This window comes from Apostichopus japonicus, chromosome 5 (genome assembly GCF_037975245.1).
Source record: "Apostichopus japonicus isolate 1M-3 chromosome 5, ASM3797524v1, whole genome shotgun sequence".
In the NCBI taxonomy this organism is placed as follows: domain Eukaryota; kingdom Metazoa; phylum Echinodermata; class Holothuroidea; order Aspidochirotida; family Stichopodidae; genus Apostichopus; species Apostichopus japonicus.
This window is the reverse complement of record NC_092565.1, coordinates 11,003,368-11,026,050: the sequence shown is the minus strand read 5'-3', so window position 1 is coordinate 11,026,050 and position 22,683 is coordinate 11,003,368. Positions and strand designations below refer to the sequence as shown.

The window sequence follows — 22,683 nt, the reverse complement described above, 5'->3', positions numbered from 1 at the left end:
CTTTCACATATATAGCTTTCATGTGTATTAAATGAAACACACAATTACTGAAATTAAAGTAAAAAACAACAACAAAAAACCACCAGTGTTAAAGAAGACCACTTAAATATACATTGCATATACAGGGCAAGAACAAAATATTTTATCTTTATTATTTATATTTAGTTGCAAAATGCAAATTAAATGGAAACAATTGCTACACAAATGTAAAATCGGTGAAGAATTATAACAAAGAACTTTGCAGAATTTTTTAGTATTTTATGCAAAACAGAATCGACTTCAGAGCCTTTGACATCAAATTTGCTTATCTAGTGCTTTGACCAATGAGAATGTTTCAATGGTCCATCAATGAATTATTCCAAATTCTTACACCTCACAACCGTTTACACCCAAATGTGAACACTCAAAACACTCCCTTGAACAAGTTGTTTTCACCAATGAGAATGTTTCAATGGTTCATCAATGAATTATTCCAAATTATTACACCTTGCAACCGTTTACACCCAAATGTGAACACTCAAAAAATTCCCTGAATGAACTGTTTTCACCAATGAGAATGTTTCAATGGTCCATCAATGAATTATTCCAAATTCTTAAACCTCACCAAGGGACGAAATAGTTTTAGAGAATTGATTAGCAATATTTGCTCGACAATTCTTGGAAATAGCAATTAGCATTAGCAGGTACTGCATCTTTTGCTAATCAAAAGTAATATTGATTAGCAACTGGCAATTCTTGGGTAGCAAATTGCTATGCGAACCCAGTTATTTCGTCCCTTGCTCACAACCGTTTACACCCAAATGTGAACACTCAAAACACTCCCTGAACAAACTGTTTTGACCAATGAGGATGTTTTGATGATCCATCAATGAATTATTCCAAATTCTTACACCTCACAACCGTTTTCACCCAAATGTGAACACTCAAAACATTCCCTGAACAAACTGTTTTGACCAATGAGAATGTTTTGATGGTCCACCAATGAAAATTAAATTCAAATTCACAACTGTTTACACCCAAATGTGAACACTAAATTATTAATTGATCCTATGAGAATTATTAATTGATCCAATGAGAATGTTTTGTGTTCCATAAGTGACATTATTTCCCTTTTCTGTTCACATATTACCTACAAACCATTAAATACTAATTTTGGCGAAATGGTGTTGCTCCTGTATATCATAAAGTACTACCATAACATGCTGGTTTATTTGAGAAGATTGAGGCTTGAAAAGAAATCCTGTCAGACCTTGCATATTTGGCTGTAATAATTTGTGCAACAATTTCCTTTTTTATGTTTCTATGAGATACTTTGTAGAATGTTTACCCATCATATAAAGTCTGAACATTGATGATCTAATGAAACATTTCTAGACAAAAGACGATGTGTTTGAAAGTTTCCCTGCCATGTAATATATCAGTACAAGGTAAAGCCATAGTATTATTGCCAACCAGCCATTCTTTAGTTCACAGGTGACCATATTTCAGGGCAGTCTGGGAGGTAGTAGATTTGTGTTGTAGGCTATGAGGACTGCAGGAGAGATAAGTTAAGGGGGAGGTTGGGGGGGGGGGGAAGGAGGGATGCCTGAGGGTCACATCAATTGGAAAAACTCAAAGGACAGTAAAATAACTTGCCACTGGTGATGTCAGTAACATCAAGCCATGAAACCTAATGATCCAAGCAAAACAGCAACAGGATGGGGGAGAGGGGGTGAAAGGGGGAGGGTGGGGGACCAGATTAATTATTGGAACAACATGACCACTAAATGTAAAAGACACCTAGACAATCTAGGAGCATGTATACCATCATAATTATTCAAGGTCCCAGCACCATAAAGAAATGGAGAAGAAAGATGCCCCTGGAGAATCACAGTGATACAAACGGAGAGGGTGACAGAGATACTCTCGTCCAATCAGAACCCCATGTTCATAGGAGGAATGTTAATGACAGTGTAATTGCAACACACCAAACGTGTATCTTAGTGTGAATCAATACGTGTTAGTATCTGTTCTTTCGCAGAGGAATCTAGATTTGTGCAGCGCTAGACTACCAACCAACATTAACGTAGTTCCAATATATACAAACTGCGGCTAAGCGTTTATCAATTATCAATTCCACAATTATAATTCCTTTTGTCTAGGCTGTAATAATGGGGTGATTTTTCTAAATATAATATAAAATGTAATATAAAATAAAAATAACATCACTCACTGTTCAGGGTTTAAATCCTATGAAATGTTTAGACTCTTGTACTTTCCTTTATCATTACCACACAAAACTACAAGCTGACAATAAGAGAAAGGTCAAATGTTTAAATATTGTAACAGCTTTTTTAACATTTTCTTAATCCTATTTGATTAACTATCTCACAACCATACTGTTCCAATAGTTTGACCCTTTAACGTTTCTTGTCAGAATCGTTACCGATCAATCGAAGGTGCCGTACCGATCAATCGAATGTGCAGTTCCAATCAATCTAATATGCATTACCAATCAGTCGAATGTGCGGTACCAATCAATGGAAAGTGCGGTACCGATCAATCGAATGTGCAGTACGGATCAATGGAATGAGTGGTATCGATCAATCGAATGTGCGGTACCGATCAATCGAATGTGCAGTACGGATCAATGGAACGAGTGGTATCGATCAATCGAATGTGCAGTACCGATCAATCGAATGTGCAGTACCGATCAATCGAATGTGCAGTACCGATCAATCGAATGTGCAGTACGGATCAATTGAATGTGTCAAAACTTTACAAAAGAGTCTCAGTTCAATTCTCAGAATGCAGAACTTGTGCTCATGAGTTCAAAGGTTCCCCTCTAGTTCCACCTAAAATCTCCTTTGCATTTTTCAAATTAAGTTTCATATCATCCTATTTTCTATATTTTCTATATTGCTTCATATCTCTAGACTGCGTTCTAATCTGTTCTATATATTCCATTATAACATGAATTTTGTATCAGTTTTCAAAAAATTATGATCATAAAAAAAAGGAGAAAAGATATCTCCATATATTACAGGCATCATCTTTGAAGATAACGAGAAATAAAGTAGGATTATGGACAACATTTCATATATATCGTGAGTATTGGTATAAAACACCATAAACAAGCTACGTTACCTGAGGTATTGAAAGGCAGCACAATAATGCTTCACGACTGAAAGCTCTAGAAAACACAGATGATCAATCTGGTGGTATGTGAGTTTTGATCTGATTGCCATGTCTTACATTTGATCAATAGTGTAGTTTGATGTATTGGCTGTGACTGTACAGAATGTATGGAATATGTCATTTACTTTGTTACCAGTACAGATAGAATTTAACTTAAATTGGAGATTGTAGAAGCCAAGGGTGTTTGTCTGAAGGCATCACCACCCAGAAAATGCTGTTTTTTATATTTTTCGTAGCTTTTCTTAAAGAATTAAGGGAACTCAATTTATTAACAAATATATATTTATATCACCGTATATTTAAATAAAGGTCTTGTGAGACAAAGAGGATGTCCTAAAGGTCGCCTTTAACACTGTGAGAACAAAACAAATTTGAGTTATTTGAGAAAGAGAGTAGAGAAACAGAATGGCAAGAAACTGCTTAGTAGGCCATTATTATCTTCATTAATTCCTACAGTCTTGGTGTTATCCCAAGGAACTAACGCTAACTCGTAATGTATTCCATGTTATACAGTTGTATTCCCCAATGGCCTTGAGGCCCTACATCGTTTTTACTAATTAAAATTCTGGTTCTGTAAAATAAATCACAGACAGCCTAGAATGAATCCCATAGAACTGAGAAGGTACAGAAATAATTTTGCCAATTGGGATGTAGAAGACCCTAGAGATGAAATGGACGTCTATGTTAGGTCTTTTGGATTGCCAATCGATATAAGAAATGAGAAAAGGGCCACAAAATTTACATTTAAAACGCAACAAGTTTCAAGTTGTTTTGAGTTGGGCTGTGTGACCCAAAAGCGTCACAAAGTGAATTAAATTAATAATAAGTTAGGACCACAACTGCAAAATCAAGCAAGGTAAATGTATGGTTTTGCTTACTGTATGTGTTGTGCGCAATGGAAGAAGAAACTGTATGTAAGTCTAGTTTAACCTCATTTGGGTTAGATTGTGTGACACAAAGTGCAATAAAGTAAGGACTGCAACTGTTAAATCAAGCAAGGAAAATATCAGTTTGACATCGTGTCACGAGCAAGGGAAACAGAAAATGGCTGGCTGGGGAAGACCCTCAATTTGATTCCTTTAATAGCATGTGTCAGTTAATGGAATGAAAATGTCTATAGAGAATGTTACCGCACTCAAGAGAGTACAATCTCTGAATGCCTTTTGCTGCGGGTATGAGAGCAGAAAATATCCAGATATGGGGATGGGGATGAGGGTGGGCGCTGGTGAGGGATGAACTTCAGTATGAAGCAGCGAAGGGTACCTGCTACATCCACATCCAAGTGCAAAAAGGGAAACGGTGACATATTTGATATTCTGTTAAGTCAACAATCCTGTGAAATCCTGTGAAATCCTGTGACTGTTTGGATAATGCTTTGCTGCTGCATGATGAGACTTCATGTAGATGGTTTTGATGATTATCAAAAAAAAAGATGACCAAAACAAAAGCAGAAGGAAAATGAAATCAATGATGGTGAGGAAACGAACTAAAAGTGTGCGAATTACCAAGACCGTTTGTAGAGTGTATTAGTTTCATCAGATTGTACATACGGAAATAAAGAATGTCTGCGGACTGGTGGTTCTCTAGAAGTAGGGCTACTTTAAATGGAGAAGAATCAAAGTAGAGACAGCATTAGTAACATTCCTCAAGGCATAACAAGGATTTATTAATGAGATATCCTGCATATCGAGTCAGCTGTTTGCTGGTAGAGAAGGGGTATGAAAATGAAATAAATACCAGTGACATCAGCCACTATCTGTATGTGGAGATTGTAGGTAGGACAATCGCACACTGTGCCATGTACTACAGGCATTATGCATTACGACACTGGACACTCAATTGCCAAACGTCCCAGGTAAACACTTCTGAAATACTTGAAGGTGGAAGAGGGTGGGAAATGTGTTTTTGGAGTGGGGGCAAGGGGGGGGGTTGGAGCGAAGAAGGAGATATTATAAAATTCATCATTGTTGGGCTGTTCATTGCTTTATTGCATTAGACTATGAGAAATCAAGAAACAGCAAATGCGACAAAATCCAATTGCATTATCCACAGTCAAGCGGATATTTCAGATTATTATGTCAACCCATCACATTTTTGGAAAAATTGTTGCCGAAGGGCGAAAAGAAATGAAGGAGGCAGTTACCACACATTGGATCTTCTGCTGCTTTTGAATTAATGCTGTAACTAGAAGAGAGGGGGGAGGGGGACGGGGAGGGAGTCATGAATATGCAACATGGGACAGAACGAGCTGGCTTTGTCCTAAACTGGTATAATTTGTATACTTTCTTAGAGATTTATGTCTCCGATGTTGATACTTACACACTGTCAGTGACGGATATGACACTGCTCCTGGAACCCGTCCCGGGGGTGTCCGAGGAGGAGGAAGAGCTAGACATGGTGGAGATTGGTCTCCCTGAGATGGTATTGCCACGGGAACGCCTTCTGGCAAACGATTGCACCAGCTTGTCATGAGCGGAGAGTGAGAATGCTTCCACCAACTAACAAAGCAAAGTTTCAATATGAAAGAAGTACTTAGTGCAAGTTAGGTAAAATGACTGAATTATACAAAGTTTTAAGCATCCATTTTTTTCTTCTATTTTTTTTAATACAGAATATGGTGTTACCTTTAAGACACACTTGACATACAGAGTCTTGCAAAGTTTATGCCAAAGACATGAAAAAAAATTTCCAATGAAAAGAGGATTTTGTCCATCAAACAGATGATAAACTACAAAAGGTATGTATAAAGGGATTCATAGTGTCAACTTACAACTTCATACATTGTTCTGTTGCTGACATTTGAAAATACTTAAATTTGGAAGAAAACAATTATTCAGAAAGGTGCAATAATCTGCAACATAATTTTGTGGTGGTAAGAAAACAAGTTGCTTTCGTTTTCTTTTAACATTGAACTAATGTCTGGATGTCACCTAATAAAAACTTTAAAATTCACAAATTACAGAAGATAAATGGAAGAATCCCAAATTGATGTGTCGGTAACAGGTTTATGCAAAACATCTTTCCAATTAAAGTGAATAGTGAATATTAAATGTCTCTACTGGTGTTTTTTCTCACACCTCAAAACAGTAACAATAAAAGACAACAACAATAAAACAATCTATGGAAGCTGGAAATTGGACCAATGATTTTATCTTGTCATTCTCTGCTCTTAATTTCTCTTCCTTTAAATCTTATTAACTTGCGATTTTTATTCCACCTTTAATACCTTCCTTATCTTTGCTTCATGACAAAGACGTATTGTTCTTAAATCCCTAAAACACTAGTAAATGTATTTAAGATCAAAGTTTTCATTCCATTTCAGACACAGACAAATTGATAGCTACCTTTATCAGGGCAAATTACCTTGTCTATGACTACTAAGGTATGACTAAAATAACAATATTACAATGTCATACTTTTTTTGCTCTTTTTCTCAAATTTATGGAATTTGTTTTGGAAAGAAAAAGCAAAATTAAAGCAAGGATACAAAGACAAATTATTGCAATGGTACAAAGACTAACAATGACTGTAGAGACACACTGCAAGCCATTGTATTTCAGATCAACAATCTCTATCCATAAGCAAAATAATCAAGAAATATCCAAACCTTCTTGCCGTATTTCTCTTCCACTAAAGATTTCCTTCGTTGGAACATCTCTTCCATTTTATTTTGAAGTGGTTTCAACATTTCCGTTGCTTTGCGTCTATGGATACCGAGCCCAACTTCAACAAGAGGAATCTGGAGAAAGACAAGAAAACCAAGAGGTTTTGAGATTCCTTGGCATCTACAGTAAATATTACTGTAGGTTCATTGTGTACACTTGGTTCCGACCTTTTATGAATATTAATGTAGCATCAACACAAATGTTGTTCCTTGCTATCAGCTCAAGTTTGATGAACAAATTGATATTTTAAAGAATTTGCTTTAAGCTCTACCACTCATTAATATTCATGCCCCCTCATTAATAGTATTGGGGTAGAATTCCGACTTGCAGCTGGAAGGTTAGGGGGTTCGACTCCTGGCCGGGTCATACTGAAGATTTGTTGAAAATCACTCTAAGCCCCGCCCTCTCTCATTAATATTCATGATATTAGCACCAAAATAAATAGGGATCGTCTACTCATGATGGGTAACCTATGTACCAAGAATGAGATCAATCCACCTTGGGATTGCTGAGAAAACCTAATTTCAAGCTTTTTTGCGAAAAACAACACTTAGCCCCGCCCCTCATGAATAATAATGAGATTGGACAAACTGTCACCATATTCATATAGAGGACTTTCCTCTTGTACCACCAAACCAAGTTCCATGAAAATTTAACTTACGGTTGCGAAGATATTGACATTTGTTGAAAATCACTCTAAGCCCCGCCCACTCATTAATATTCATGATATTAGCACCAAAATAAATAGGGATCGTCTACTCATGATGGGTAACCTATGTACCAAGAATGAGATCAATCCACCTTGGGATTGCTGAGAAAACCTAATTTCAAGCTTTTTTGCGAAAAACAACACTTAGCCCCGCCCCTCATGAATAATAATGAGATTGGACAAACTGTCACCATATTCATATAGAGGACTTTCCTCTTGTACCACCAAACCAAGTTCCATGAAAATTTAACTTACGGTTGCGAAGATATTGACATTTGTTGAAAATCACTCTAAGCCCCGCCCACTCATTAATATTCATGATATTAGCACCAAAATAAATAGGGATCGTCTACTCATGATGGGTAACCTATGTACCAAGAATGAGATCAATCTACTTTGGGATTGCTGAGAAAACCTAATTTCAAGCTTGGCGTCACACACACACAGACACGCACACACACATACGCACACACACACACACATACACACATACACACGCAGTCATGACCGCATAGATTCCTACGGCTACCGCCAAGGAATCAATAAAAATATGCTTTAGTGAACTACATAAGGTGATGAAGGTTATTGTGATATTCCATTGATACCCATTCCCCCTCCTCCTCCCCCCCCCCCAAACGGATGAGTCATCTTTAAGATTTAGGACTAATTTGAAGATGTCACTTGTCCTAGGCAATAACTGATTTTTAATACAAAATACAAGAACGACAATCATAGAAAAGTTGCAGAAATTGTGTTAAAGACTATTTCTGTTAATCATATCTATATACAATCACATATAAAAATGTCCTAGTTAGTATAGTTAACATTGAACCCAGTTAACTTAACAAGCTTACAAAACATAAACGAAATGAAAATGTCATGGTTATTTCAACAACCAAACATCTAACACCAAACACAACTATTCACAAATACAAATAATTCTTATGACTAGATAAATAATATCACTTAAATGCCACCATTTTTTTTTCTTCAAAAAGAGCAAATGTTATGATTGAAGTTGTGATCATGATTGATTCCAAAAAAAAAATGATTTTATACTTTCTTTTTATAAAGTTGAAAACATTTAAGGAGCAATCAAATGCTTAATTTCCAATTACATTACCAACACTTTCCCACAGAGTTGTTTACACCATAGATATATCAATAGACAGTTTGCAAGGTAACCTTCACCTGCACCACTAAGTGATATTGTTGCCCACTTTGGACCCTTCCCCTTAGCCCTTCCCCTCAGCCATCCCAGACCAACCGAGCACCATATATATAATGCCACTGTAAATTCTACCAAATTCTTTTCATTTTCTGACATACCGTATGACTTTAAACTTCCAGTCTAAATTCTAAAAGCAGATCTACATTAGATCTGAGGTTACCATTTGTTTTTTGCAACATACCTGTTCAGCAAACAGTTCCTTCAGCCTTGAAATATGGATCTGGTCCCCTGAATGTGTCTGCGCATATTCATTACTACAAAATGCCTGTGAAATATTAAACAAGTAACAAAATAATATTTAAGTAACCAGCTGCTTAACATCAGGACATATGTTTGAAATCCTGAGAACAGTTTGTTACTTTTCAAAATAAACATCAAGAACTTGACATAGTAGAGGCCCAAGACCTTTTATAGCAGAGGTACATACAGCTTAGCCTACTTTGCATATAAGGATCTGGGCTGATGCCAGTAGAAGCATTAATCATGGAGGCTAACTACCAACTACCTCTGCCTTTTGGAAAGTATCTGATGTAGAAAATTGATGGGTGCCATGAATGGCCAGCTTATCAGCTATCCAGTGATGTTGTGGTGTTTAGCTAGTGAGAACTTTTATCTGCACTGAGACCACATTACATTTGTGATTTAGTGTGTTAGTCAATGGGTTAGGCTTTTAATATGCTATGCTACCTTGTGCAATTGCTGCTAAATTTATAATGTACAATTTATTACCTTTAGGTTTTATTCCTTTTTCACACTTTTAAAACTTTAGCCTTGGTCCACATCTGCCACTACAGGAGGCAGTTTCTTTCTTCTTTTGTGAAAGAGACAAAGAAGTCTTTGTATTTCAATAGAAGAGCTCCTCTCGTAGACCTGTTGGGTCTTACCTGCTCATAGATGACGGGTCCTCCCATCACAGCTGAATCGATAACGCTGTTCAGTAGACCACTCAGAGGATTCACCTGCAAAGCGGGTTCTTCTTGGTGTTGAATTATGATGTTCTTCAGCTTGCGATTGATGTCTTCCATATTCTCAATCGCAGTCTGGATAGGACTCAGTTCTTCCTGTGTGACAACAGGAAAGGCAAGCGAACAATATTGAATTGTTATTACATGTACTAAAGGGAGAGTACTTTTAAAAAAAAATAAAAAAATGATAATTTTTTTTTTTTTTGGGTGGCTGAAGTTGATTGCTTTAATAGCCAAATTGCTGAAACTTTTCTGAATTTTCAGGTGAAAACCACATCCTCATAGCATGTTGTATCGTGAAGATATGAATTTTCACACTTTTGTGATATTTTGTTAAATGCATCTGGCAACAGTAGAATGGATGGTGTCATGGAGGCAGTTCTTCAGAAAATGTCTTTGTTTTTCATTTCTATTTGTCAATCTTTCATCCACAGAGGAAAAGCATATTTCTACAAATAAGAAACACTTTGATGATACACTTTTGATGAAATTCTAAGTACAGAAAACTTTCACAGCTAAGCAAACATTGCAAAATGTAAAGGTTTCAAGGATGAATAAAAAAAAAGATTATAATAGCCTTAGTGAAGCTTCCAAAGAGCATTTGTCTAGATGACATCACAGACCCCCTACTGTGATTCAACTTCTTGGAGTAGTTGAGGGCTTAAGCCAGTGTAAAATGGTCACATTCAATCAAACATATTTCAAGTTAGGGGCATGATATTAAGATGGGGTTTTCAACTAGTAGCATGGAATATCTTTCTCTTCAATTTAAGTTTCACATTGTTTGTCACCATGAAATCATGTTAAGTATTCCATAGATAATCCATAACTCAATATTTACTACAGAACGAAGCAAAAGAAAGTAGTGCACAAAATATTCCTCCTACATTGAATACATTAAAGATAATAGTATAATATTTCAAGCTACAAGGCTTCTTTGTTTTTTTGTTGTAAGATCTTACCGTCGTGGAAGTGATGACCTCAAACCACCTCAAGGTTCCCGGCAGTTTTTCTGATATAATATAGTACGTCCTCTCAACCCACATTGTCTGCAACCAAACAAAAAGAGACAATTAACCTTTTTTTCCCAAATAAATATTAGTTGTTGCAATTATAATTTGCTGTAAAACTCATCGATAAAAATGTTTTTTCTCTCACTAGTTTGTGGGAGTTGGGGGGTGGGGGAGGTTGTTTGTGTTTAATAAATGCTGTAGCTACCATAAATCCAATGTGGACATAATATGGTTCTGCTTTCTCCTAGTAAACATACATCCAGTGGAATCTTAACATGATGTAATGATTATCATTAAAAACATCATGTATTCAAACTGTTGGGGAATTTCGTGCACATGTACTTTAAACAAGGTTCTTCTCTGTATATCTGTTACTTCTGTTTTGTCGATATCAGAATCAAGGGTATGACTTTAAGAACTTGATTTCACATTAACTTATTTTGATTTGCGATTTAGATTTGTGATCTTGATTTGTGATCATGATTTGTGTTCATGATTTTTCATGAAATTATTTTTTTCTTAATGATAAAAGTGAATATTTGCAACAAGTGTTGCTGTACTCAAACTAAAATATAGGTTTAAAAATTGAAAATGAGGGTCTCAAAATTGATACAAGTTTTCAAAGTTACAATTAGGTATCCAAAATGAGTATTAGGTCTCAAACTTTAAATTTGGGCTCAATTATTTTAAAGTAATCTTCTTTTGCTATGCCTGTTTATATTCATATCTTATAGCACAAGGAGGACGAAGCAGTGATACAATCAAACGTTAGGGATGAGGGTTACAATACTGTTTCCTCCGCATCTCCCGCAACTGCCAAAGTCAACTTCAAATTAATTTAATCACTTTCTTTGCTGGTAAACTTTCTACACTGTGAAACACTCACCTTGAATTCATTTTCTTTGTCTTTCTGTTCTTTATGAAACGGTCGAGAATAGGTAAATTTTTGTACTTCGTTGACAGAATAGTAACTGAAAGTTAGGAAGATAGAGAGAGAGAAAACAGCTGATGAAGATTCTAGGGTAACAGAACGATGATTAACATTTGATGAACCCAACCCCTTACTAAGAAAACAAGTTCATCTTTACTCTGTATCACTATTTATTAGGTTATTGGTATCCTGGTTAATACAAAACATGCTTTGTGGAAAACAAATCATTTGCCATCTTTCCAAACTATTGACTTCTTCCCTTTGTACTTCTTTGATTGGTTTATTAATTGCACTTATTCTATACTACCTATTATGCAATAATAATTAACAAGTACTGGCCAAATAATTCACAAATATTGCTAAATATTGCTCCCCCCCCCCAAAAAAAATAAAAATATGCTAACTTCATAATCTGTTCACTGATCATCTTTCCTCTGAACTCCTTCCTCTCTTCTCTGACTGGCTGGACCGGAACAATTTGTAGTGCTTTGGGGTATCCGTTAAGGAAACATTGCAAAAGAGAAGGCATCACTGAAAATCAACTGACATAACAAGGGGCATCACTCAAAAAAAAGGATCACATAAGAGAAGGCATCATTCAATATCAACTGACATAAGAAGCCGGTATGACAATTATGCATATTAATGAGATGAAATATCAGCAGTGACTTGGCAAAAAAATACTCAGTGCATAGAGACTTAAGTTAGTGTGAATACTAAAGACCTACTAATCCTGTAACATGTAGTGCAATTACGAATAGCAGTGCAGTTGTTTTTCCCCATTCCCCTCCTTTGCCCCTTTCTTCCCCCTCCCCACAGCAAGATTACTGACTTGATATGAGTTAGTGACTTTTATAGTCATCACACCCCCCTCAATGTTTTCTTTTGACTTTCAAGTATGGGTGATTTCAGTTATCCAGAAAATTGTGTATTTTTATTTTTGTTGATATCTTTTAATAAGAGGAGAGCCTAGATCACTTATAAACGAGTCTCAATGTTTCTGATTTGATTTTAATTAAATTAATTTTGTTGTAAAAGGATACTTTGTCCCTTTGATTCAAAGAGTTCTTTGTCTGGCGTGGTAGTTTTGTTCATGAGATGGGCACTGGGATATAGCTGTTGCATACGGGCTACAAAGTCTGTCAGCCTCTCATAGTCCTTGCCACGATAGATGAATGTCTTATTCTAATGAGAGAGAAAAAAAACAAGACAAATATGTCTCATTAAAGAATCATCCTAAAATGCTAAAAACAAAAACACCTTCATGATAAGACAGACTACCCTGAGAATATTTATTCAATCCTGGCTCGTGGACTTACTCTTATCAGACCAAGGCTTATACCATCAAGCACTTTCATTATTGCACACTTTATCTTAAGCCGTTTATTAAAAATACAAGAGCTTGCAAAATCTACTGGCTAAATAACGTTCTCATAAACGTTTCTCTGAAATTATAGCTGAAATCAGTTACTGCACTGGCTCATAGGAACAGAAATCAGGCGTTTCTTTGACTGACGATTGTTAATCCACTGATCACGTGCTACTGTTCTTAATGTCTACTGGCCAAAAAAATGCAACTGCAATTTTCGGCTACTGGCAAATGGCAAAGTCCAATGGCATTTTAGCCAGTAAATAGCCCAAATTTTGAAGCGTGAACAGAGGAATAAAGAGATATAGAAAAGATGGGACTCACCCTGAGAAAAGTGGGAAAGCCGAGACCAATGAAAGAGACCTTGAAGTATTCTGGGGCAGGACGGGGTACCTTCATGATGTTATTGTATAGAAGTGCCTGTTGGGTCAGAAGCTCTCCGAGCTGAATGTAATCAAATGTCTCTTTCTCATACTGCTCTGCAAGCTCCTTGCAAAGTATAATGCCCTTCTCCCAAAGCTAGGGTCAAAATGAGACATTAACAGGTTGCATGATGAACTGAATAAGAATGACAATGATCAAAGCAGTGGTGTGGGAGGAGAGGATGGTGGTAGGAGGTATGTTTGATTGAACGTTTGATTACTAGAGAAACCTAAATTTGTGAACAAATAGTTTAACCCAAGATTTATATTCAAAGGACTTTTAATTGGATGGAAATGGTAACTATTCAGTGGAATGGTGTGTGGAGGGTGTGGGGGAAGGGGGGGGGGAATGATAGGAAGGCTTCACTCCCCTTTGGTTACACTTCTCAGGTAGATGATTGTCAAGCAGTCAAGATAAAAAAGGGCAAACTTTTACTCAAGACACAGCAATCAAATCAAAAGTTGAAATGGTCAAACTTAAATGTTGGCTATTTGAAGTTATTTAAGTGGAATTTTTTATTCATCAAAGTTTTCAAAAGTAAACAATAAAATATAACATAGAAAAATGAAATAAAACTGCAGCATCTTGAGTAGTGAAGTATGAATACTTACCTTTCCTTTGTCAAAGAGTTCAACAATTTCATAGTAGAGAACTTCTTTGAGCTGTCTTTCAGTTTTGGCATCTGGACATTGTTGGTTGGTGGTGAGTAGAGGTGTGTCTGACCACTGGAATGAATCATAAAACAAGTTAAAAACTTCATAATGAATGGTTAAATGAGTAGATCATAATTTTGTGAAATGAATCAACAAAGGTTATGGTGATATGAATATATTTATATCACTACCAAAGCTGAATACCTCAAAATTCTTGTCATTTGAACACACGGAGCTCTTTGCGATTGGTCAACGTTTTACTGTATTCATCGATTGGTACTAGATATAAACCTGCAGTTCATCACACTATAGCAACTCTCTCACATTATCACATCAGGTTAACTAAATAAGTGAGTGATTCATGAAGGTTGATTAAGATTTCTTAACAGTCATAACCCAGACACTTTTCCATATCACTATAATACTTTGCATACAAAAAACAACTTCCAAAACTTCAAAATGCTAATCTTTGACTTCGTTAGTTGAAAAGAAACATGAAAGTTAAGACAATGAACTATATACTATATACTTTACTATATACTATTGGTATCAAATAGCTTGAGGAAAGTTATCAGAATCAACAAAAGTCGCTGCTTAAAATGAGATTATATACAAATTTCAAAATAGGCTAAAGAAGCATTCATTCCAATATTTTAGTTAATCACTGCCCTATTTCATTATACTTATAGTTGTATCAGCTTACAGTCTTGTATCAAAGCCCCAAGGCCTTCTCACATGACTTTACAACTGTTAACCCCTGGTCACTCCCTCACTGTTATCTTTTCACACCCAGATACCCAACTGTGCACAATTCAAACAGTGTACTAACGTGCACCAAATTCATCCATCCCCTGGGGGACATCCAATAGGCTACAGCCATTATTTGACATGCTCAACTACATAAATTACAGATTACCTCACAGTTCACCCTAAATTTTACACACCTGGATGAAAAGAGGCAATTAAAATTTGAGTCTCTTGCCCAAGGACACAATGTAAACATATTTGGTAATCATAGGATCGCAAATCCATCGCCTTTTCATAACCACTAGGTGACGAAATAATTCCCTACCTTCAGTCTATTAGCTCTTAGTTGTAGAGAGTAGGCTGCTTCAATGTAGTTCTCACATTCCAGGTGTAGATCTCGCAGTTTATATAAATACCGTATGTACATATCCTGTCGGTCAATCTCTTTGTAGAAATTCTGGATGGGAGGATAGGAAGAAGATGGATACGAAGTGACTTCCTTAAACTATATTCACATCCCCGATCATTTTGAATAAACTCTCAAGAGGGGACTGAAACCTTAGGTCAAGTTAGCCCTTGATTACGATGATTTTATCAAGTACACATTTTGGATCAAGTTGGTAAGAATGACCTCTATCAAAATAAAACAAAAACTGTTAGCAAACTGCTTATCCACTAAAGAACCTGTGTGAGCAAATGTGTAAAAGAAAGTGGGCCTGACATTTCGATCCTAGCAGGATCTTCTTCAGAGGCTGAATGACAAGTAACAGAAAACTTGTCATTCAGCTCTGAAGTAGATCCTGCTAGGATCAAAACGTCAGGCCCATTTATACTATTACACAAGAATGACCTCTGTTAGTTTATGCTTGTACAATCATGTTTAGAAAAGACACCCAAGGAGGCAGTTGGTAATAGCTTTCTATCTGTTCAGAAGTAGCAACCATTGGCTATTCATGGTTAACCTAGTGGCATGTCAAAAGTGGCAAGTTGAAAGTGGCAAGTCAATTGTGGCATGTCCTCTTACCAATAAGTTAACTGTGCAACTCATCTTGTTTTCTCTGTTTTCTTCGTGGATAATGTTCCTGTAATCCAAGAGTCGTTCTAACAACTTTGTGATCAGACTCACAAAATGCAAACCATCTCGGTGGAGAATCTGGTGCTTTTGACAATAGTCTGCAATTCTGCAAAAAAAAGACATACAAGAAAGAAAGTTTGTTATATATTTGACAATTTTATACGGATACAGATGGGTTTTTCTTGTAATAAATCAAATTTTTAGCAATTCATATATCATAGATAAACTTAAAAAGCAGTGCAATAGTGATAGAAGCCCTGTCAAGACTTCTTAACTGGAATACACTGGCTGGGTGGCCAATGGCACGGACTTCAAAATGGTGGACATGATGGACTCAGGCAGAGACAGAATGTCAGTGATAGGTCATAGATCGCTGACAATGCACTGAATTGCCTGATGTAAGGTCACCCTTTTAAAACACTGGCAGTAGACAATTTTGACACTTTCAAGGGTGTTCTCGTTGCAGAGAATGTAACCCTCATAGGAGAGACACAAACATTCCACTATGTCATTTGAAAGTCTTTAACAGACCTGTATGGTTTTTGGAAATCAAACTTATGTTTGCAAGGATAATTCATTGCTACGTCAAGAAATGAAAAAAAATAGGGGTTATGTGTGATGTCTTCAAAACAGTTCCTTTCCTCTAACAATCTTGTTCCTTATTTCTCCATGAAAAATGATGTTATTAGCATTGTGCTATATACTTTAAAGAACCTTCCTTCCATAGCCATCAAGTACCAAGAATTATCTGCCATTCAAAGATCAAGGAATTTTTATAAAAGGATTGTCCAAATTTTGAAGAAGACATGCTACAGACAGATTTATAGAGCAGAACATAAACATTTCCTTACATTGACTTGAAGAGAACCTTGTACTCCTCATCACCTCCTCCGCATTCTACCAAAGAGTCCAACTTGGTAATGATTTCACATTCAAACTAAAAAAAAAACATAAAAATAAATGTACCATTAAATGCAGGTTTATTCACTCAGCTTTCATTTAGCTTCCAAAATCTTGCATTATTTATGGCATAAAGTTATTGACCATATCAAAATGGAAAACAAAATTCCTTGTTCCCATACCAGAGATCTCGAATAAATTTCTGAACGATGCGTCGTGTCCCCTTCATTCCTGTGAAACACAAAGCATTTTCAAGCAAGGATCGAGAATGACATCTCGATTTCCTTAGACCTCAAATTTCCTGAATGCTCTAAATGAGCCGCTACACAACAATAGTTATGAAACAACTTTGGACAACATTTCTGCATATCTGTTTTAGTGTAGCATTTAGTACATTATGAAACATTGATGTAAAAATGCCCCGAAATGAGAATTAAACTACAAGCATCAAAAATCCAATTGTTTTTAAAACAGGGCTTGTATACCAAAGTTTCAACAAAATCAATGAAGGAGAGTACTAGTAGAAGCATGTTGTAAATTGTTTGTCGATGGATGGACAGACGGATGGACGGACAGACAGACAAAGATGAAAGGGGAGGTAATGAAGATCTGACTATTGCTTTATTAGTTTCCTACCGTCTTGAAGCTTTTGTTGATGTTGTATTCACACTGCATCATGTCAAAGAATATAGGTATGGTCTCCTTGCGTAGTTCTTCCTCTGGGACCAGGGTGACCTCTAGGAATGGACCCACCATCCCTGGTATAAATTTAATCTTATTCTTGCCAAGGTAGTTCCACATAGTCCTGATAATATCAAAAGCAACCTCCCTTCTCATATCTTTATACCTGAAAAGGAAAAGCAAATGTTAAGAAGTGTAGATGGAGTCCACATGTATCAAAGCTATTATAAATAGTTTTACTATCGTCTCTATTGTTAACATAAGAGATTATATAATGCAATATGAAAATTTTTCAAGCATTCTTCCTCCAATAAAAAACAAAACCTAACTACACATGAGAAACAACAGTAATGTACTTAGGGTAGAAAGGCTTACATATTTATAGAATTAATATTCATGACATAAATTGCAAAGGAAGCTTTTACTTTGTCTCACAACTGCCTGACCAAGAGATTGGCATAATGCAATATGAACAATTAGAGGCATTATTCCTCAAACAAAACAACTCTTGTACCCAAGAGAAACATCACAAGCATACAAAGGGTAGACAGGAATAACGTATACATAATGACTTACATTGTTGAGCATATTCTGCCTTGTTTCACCATCGTTTAAACCAAAATGAATAATATGCCCCGCCCCTTTCCTTCTACCCCTTCCGCCCCCCTGCCTTCTCTCATTTCCCTACCACCTTCCAAAGAAAGAAGGTGTGATCAGCTGGTGGCTAGTCTTATGACTTGACCATAAATAATAATGTTCTCCTATAATCTTTAATACCAACTAGGCTACCAATTGGTGGAAAGTCTGTTTGAAAAGTGTTGCAGACTCTAGACTACATGTTGGTATTAGTTTAATAACACACAATCTTTTAAAGATGGTAATATGGGTGTCTCAAAATATTGAAAAGTCTGTTGCAAAGCTAGCATTAAAATGGACATTTTGTAGTAAAGTCTTTGCATGGTTGGAGACATAGCTTTGCAAAGACAACAAAACTCCAGGAAAGCCAAAGATGAGCATTTGCGTATTGCGATATAAAATTAAAAAAACTCACGTTTCTAGGATGGAGTTTCTCTTGCCAGGGCTAAACTGTTCCAACTGTAGGGATTCTTGTGTGACAAATGCCACAGCCAGATGGAAGATATTATTCCAGAGTTGGTATTCAAAGTCATCGATGGTCACAAAGGACCTGGCAAGCACCCTAGCAAACTGCTTCATGGCAAACAAAACAACGCTGCAACAGTGAAAACAAATAGAAAAGAAAACATATCAATTTAGAGGGCTTCAATTATTTTTTGTTTTGAGCAGTTGCAGTATACATACGCCCTGTAACACAAACAAATGATTTTGATGATCTATGTTTACATAGTCATCCATTTAGTGGCACCATTTATGTCAACTATGCTCATCTTGTCCATACGACTTGAATAGGAAAATCGCTGCAGTGTTTAACGGAAATTCTGCTACAATGGATCCCTATGAAAAACATAAATTTTTGAAAACTCTGTTGTGATGCTTGTGCTAAAAAGTACAGCTAATAGTAAAGTCTTTACATGGTGGGAAACACAGAATTGCAAAAGCAACAAACTTCAATAAATAGTCCGAGACAACTGTTTTTTTTCATTGCTTCCATGCTAGATATAGACTGTCTTCAACAATTCTTCAACAATTATATTGAGTTGTAAAGTCCATGTTACAACTGCCATTAATTTAGGTTGCTAGTTTTTATGGCGTTCTGAGGAGATAATAATGGCGCTGAATAATTGGCAGCTAATTAATTTCTTTATATCTATTACTGCCATTGTAGGGCATACGTAGCAATTCACATGAAAGTCTACTGCACTGTAGAGCACATGATAATTAATACGACAGACTATAGTACAGGGTTAATCACAAGACAGGACTCACCTGTTGACCTGCATGATCATCACAGACCAGTCATTTGGATAGACATTTTTGGAAACCAAGTTTCTGAAGACCAGAAATATTTTCATGAGGAAGTCTATGAGCTCCATCCTGGATGAAAAGGCGTTGAGGTACTCCTGGTAATGGTACTCGGTCATCTGGCGTAGCAGTGATATCATACAAGCCACATATTTACCCTGGGTACAAAAACAGAAATGTCATTACAATGAGAGAAGAGCATGAAAGATTTCTGAAGTCTAGAAATGTTTTCATAATAATTTCTTTGTATGCTTTACTATATGAGAAGGAATTTGAGGCCCTCCTGGATATGGTACTATGTAATCTGGTGCAGAAGTGATATATCATACAAGCCACATATTTATCCTGGGTAAACAAATATTATAACAATGATAGAAGGGGGGTTTTGAGGAATTTCTGAGGACTAGATAGTCCATCATAAGAGAGTCTCTTAGCTCTATACTATATGAGATTGAGGCCTCCTTGTAACGGCACTCTGTGATCTGGTGTAGAAGTGATATGTCACACAAGCTTCATATTTATGATGAGAAGCAAACCAAACATATCATGTAAATCATTCAAAAAACAGAAAGTGGTTGAGAAAATTTCTCTGGAGAATAAGCCACATTGTAACTTTAGAAGAAAAGCAGAACATAATCATAAAAATGGCAGAAACTGTCATAGAAAGACTCTTCAGTTTTACTGTCACCTTCTTGTAGTTTTCTAGGCACAATTCTTGAAGCTCAAGAAATTTCCAAAATATCTTTATCTTGAAAAGGGTCGCCAACTTACCAAGAGTTGATTGTCATCTGAATTGGACTGTATTGCAGACTGAATGACAGTCTGTAGAAGAGTGTGCATCAGCTGAGAAATATCACCGTGTGTTGTACCCTATAAGAAGTATTAAAAGATAAACAACAGAGTATTAAGGGTCTGTATTGCAGACTGAATGACGGTCTGTAGAAGAGTGCGCATCAGCTGAGAAATGTCACCGTGTGTTGTAAGCTATAAAAAGTATTAAACAATAAAAACGATAAAAACAAAGGACTTACCACCTCCTTTTGCCATAGTACATCTAGAATGTCGGTTAGTACATCAGCACACATAGACATCTCTTCAGATTTAGACATATGACTCTCAAGCTGTTCGGCCATCATTGGCAACAAAATGGTACGGCATTCTGGAAAGAAGGAACAACGAAATTCAAATTGAGATGGGATATTTCATTGGAAGGATGATGCTACCAAAACAGCAAAGTAACTTTGCTTCACACACTTACAATGTCATGAACTCCAATCTTTATAGGGGGAGTATGTGACAAACCCATAAACTGCAATGAACATTAAACTGACAGCAAATGCATGAAACAAAATGTTCATTGTTAGCTTTCACATCTTCTTGTGAAAGAAGAATTAATCTTCACAAGAAAACTACATCCCTATACATCAAACTAAGGGCTAAGCACAACAGGTATGATAGTGTGATGGCATAGGCTATGTGTAAAGTAGGTTTGATAAGCACAGCTGCAATGACAGATTAGTAGTTTTAGGTTATCAGCAAAGTAGGCTAGGCACATCTGTTATAATATTGTCATAATGCCTATTTGTCTTCTTTGTCTACGCTATACGGAAGAAGGCTAGGCACATCTGTCACGTCATATTGGTAGCTCTAGGCTGTATGCAAAGTAGCATAGGCAGACCTGCTACTACAGAGTAGTAATTTTAGGCTAATTGCAAATAAGGCTAAGCACATCTGCTAGGTTATTATGGTAGGTTCAGGCAAGGTTTCTACATTTGTGGTCAACACAAGACTTTCTTATATGTTGAACTATAGATTGTGACATTAATGTAACACATTAAGAACAGGCTTCTGTTCAAGCTTTTGAAAATGCAAAATTGCAGCTTCACGTATCAACACCCACCACATTCTCAATAATTTATCTTACCTCGCCACCTAAATATATCACTGTGCACGAAATCCCTGATGCATTCGAGTTTTGGTCTGACCAGCCGGTCCGGTGGAAGCTTAATAATGAACTCTTTAAGTAATTCTGCTAATTCTTTTCGACTGAAAAGAAACATGGTGTCTGATATGACTGTGGGGATGTACCTCATAGCAGCTCCCTGAAATTTGAATGACAATGTATATTTGAATATTCTTGACATTTGCATATTCCTCTTGAATAATTATCATATTTTAAAGCAATTGTAGGATCTAACTGTAGGGATATACCTTCATAGCAACTCCTTGACTTTTCTTCAAAGATTTTCATCTCCATTGTAAAGTTAATTACTTTGAGTTATGCATAAAATAATGGTGTAAATATAACAGTCAGGATATTAAAATGGGGATGACTACTTTATTAACTTTCTGAAATTGAAGAGACGAACAAAAACACAAGACTACTAATTGGGAGATTCTATATCCACGAAGGGATAACCAGGGTGTGTTAACATTCTCGATCACAAAATGAGCCTCGCACTGACCTGGCAAGTGAGTATTGTATCAGAAGTGATTGTCATTAACCAGCTGAGAGAATGGAACACCTCCCTCACCGATGTCTCAAAGTGTTGTTTACCCGTGCTCTCACCGTGCAGGCTAGAATAATGACGAATGGAAAGATTGGTTGATGAAAGAGTTGTGCAGATAAATGCTCTTGCTTTCATGTAAGTCATTATCAACCACAATTAAAGCAAAGAGGTGTATTTATGCAAAAAAGCATGAACTGACCAGGCATGATTGTGCATTCAAACCTGAAAAATGCATTTTTGTAAATACAAAACTGCATATTATATGAGCTAGACTTAAGTTTGTTATCTTCATGCACTTCTCCACCGTCAGTGAAGTTAAGTTTTAAGATCAGAGTTGCATGTAACAAATAACAAACAATTACAAGGAATCAGAATCAGGAAATGCAAACATTATTGATATGAATAACCAGTGCTTATACCGTACCCTAAAAAAAACCCTTCATTTGTAAATATCAGTAAAACTGGAATATGAATATTCTACAATATCTAGTGCAAAACCAACAAAATCCCAGGGGATTGCAACTTACCCTAGAACTATAGTTTGTAAGCCTGAGGAATGGTTCATTTGGAAGGGAGAGGAACTGTACATTGACCCTGAAGTAGGTCAGGCTTAAATGTTACACACTTTTGTAGGATTCTTAGAGTGGAGTGCAAATGTAGAATCGAGACAGGTAGAAAATGTAGTGAATTAAA

At 36.3% G+C, this 22,683-nt stretch overlaps 1 protein-coding gene across 6 annotated transcripts in view; it reads right to left on the bottom strand.

Annotated features, from left to right (window-relative positions):
* Positions 1–22,683, bottom strand: part of LOC139967631 (dedicator of cytokinesis protein 1-like) — a 72,197-nt gene that overhangs the window by 10,542 nt on the left and 38,972 nt on the right. For 2 of the 6 annotated variants that reach the window (XM_071971601.1, XM_071971603.1), the window contains exons 23-43: positions 21,946–22,057; positions 21,405–21,582; positions 20,512–20,639; positions 20,252–20,350; positions 19,445–19,638; positions 18,591–18,770; positions 17,495–17,705; positions 16,810–16,895; positions 15,908–16,064; positions 15,209–15,340; positions 14,095–14,208; positions 13,385–13,579; positions 12,735–12,876; positions 12,096–12,177; positions 11,647–11,731; positions 10,710–10,796; positions 9,667–9,843; positions 8,964–9,047; positions 6,785–6,916; positions 5,497–5,675; positions 4,683–4,775 (exon numbers count right to left, since the gene is read on the bottom strand). In XM_071971601.1, coding sequence (XP_071827702.1) covers positions 4,683–4,775; positions 5,497–5,675; positions 6,785–6,916; positions 8,964–9,047; positions 9,667–9,843; positions 10,710–10,796; positions 11,647–11,731; positions 12,096–12,177; positions 12,735–12,876; positions 13,385–13,579; positions 14,095–14,208; positions 15,209–15,340; positions 15,908–16,064; positions 16,810–16,895; positions 17,495–17,705; positions 18,591–18,770; positions 19,445–19,638; positions 20,252–20,350; positions 20,512–20,639; positions 21,405–21,582; positions 21,946–22,057 — 2,847 coding nt within the window. The remainder of the gene's footprint in view (positions 1–4,682; positions 4,776–5,496; positions 5,676–6,784; positions 6,917–8,963; positions 9,048–9,666; positions 9,844–10,709; positions 10,797–11,646; positions 11,732–12,095; positions 12,178–12,734; positions 12,877–13,384; positions 13,580–14,094; positions 14,209–15,208; positions 15,341–15,907; positions 16,065–16,809; positions 16,896–17,494; positions 17,706–18,590; positions 18,771–19,444; positions 19,639–20,251; positions 20,351–20,511; positions 20,640–21,404; positions 21,583–21,945; positions 22,058–22,683) is intronic. The other 4 variants (XM_071971604.1, XM_071971602.1, XM_071971605.1 and 1 more) reach the window with 4 other exon arrangements.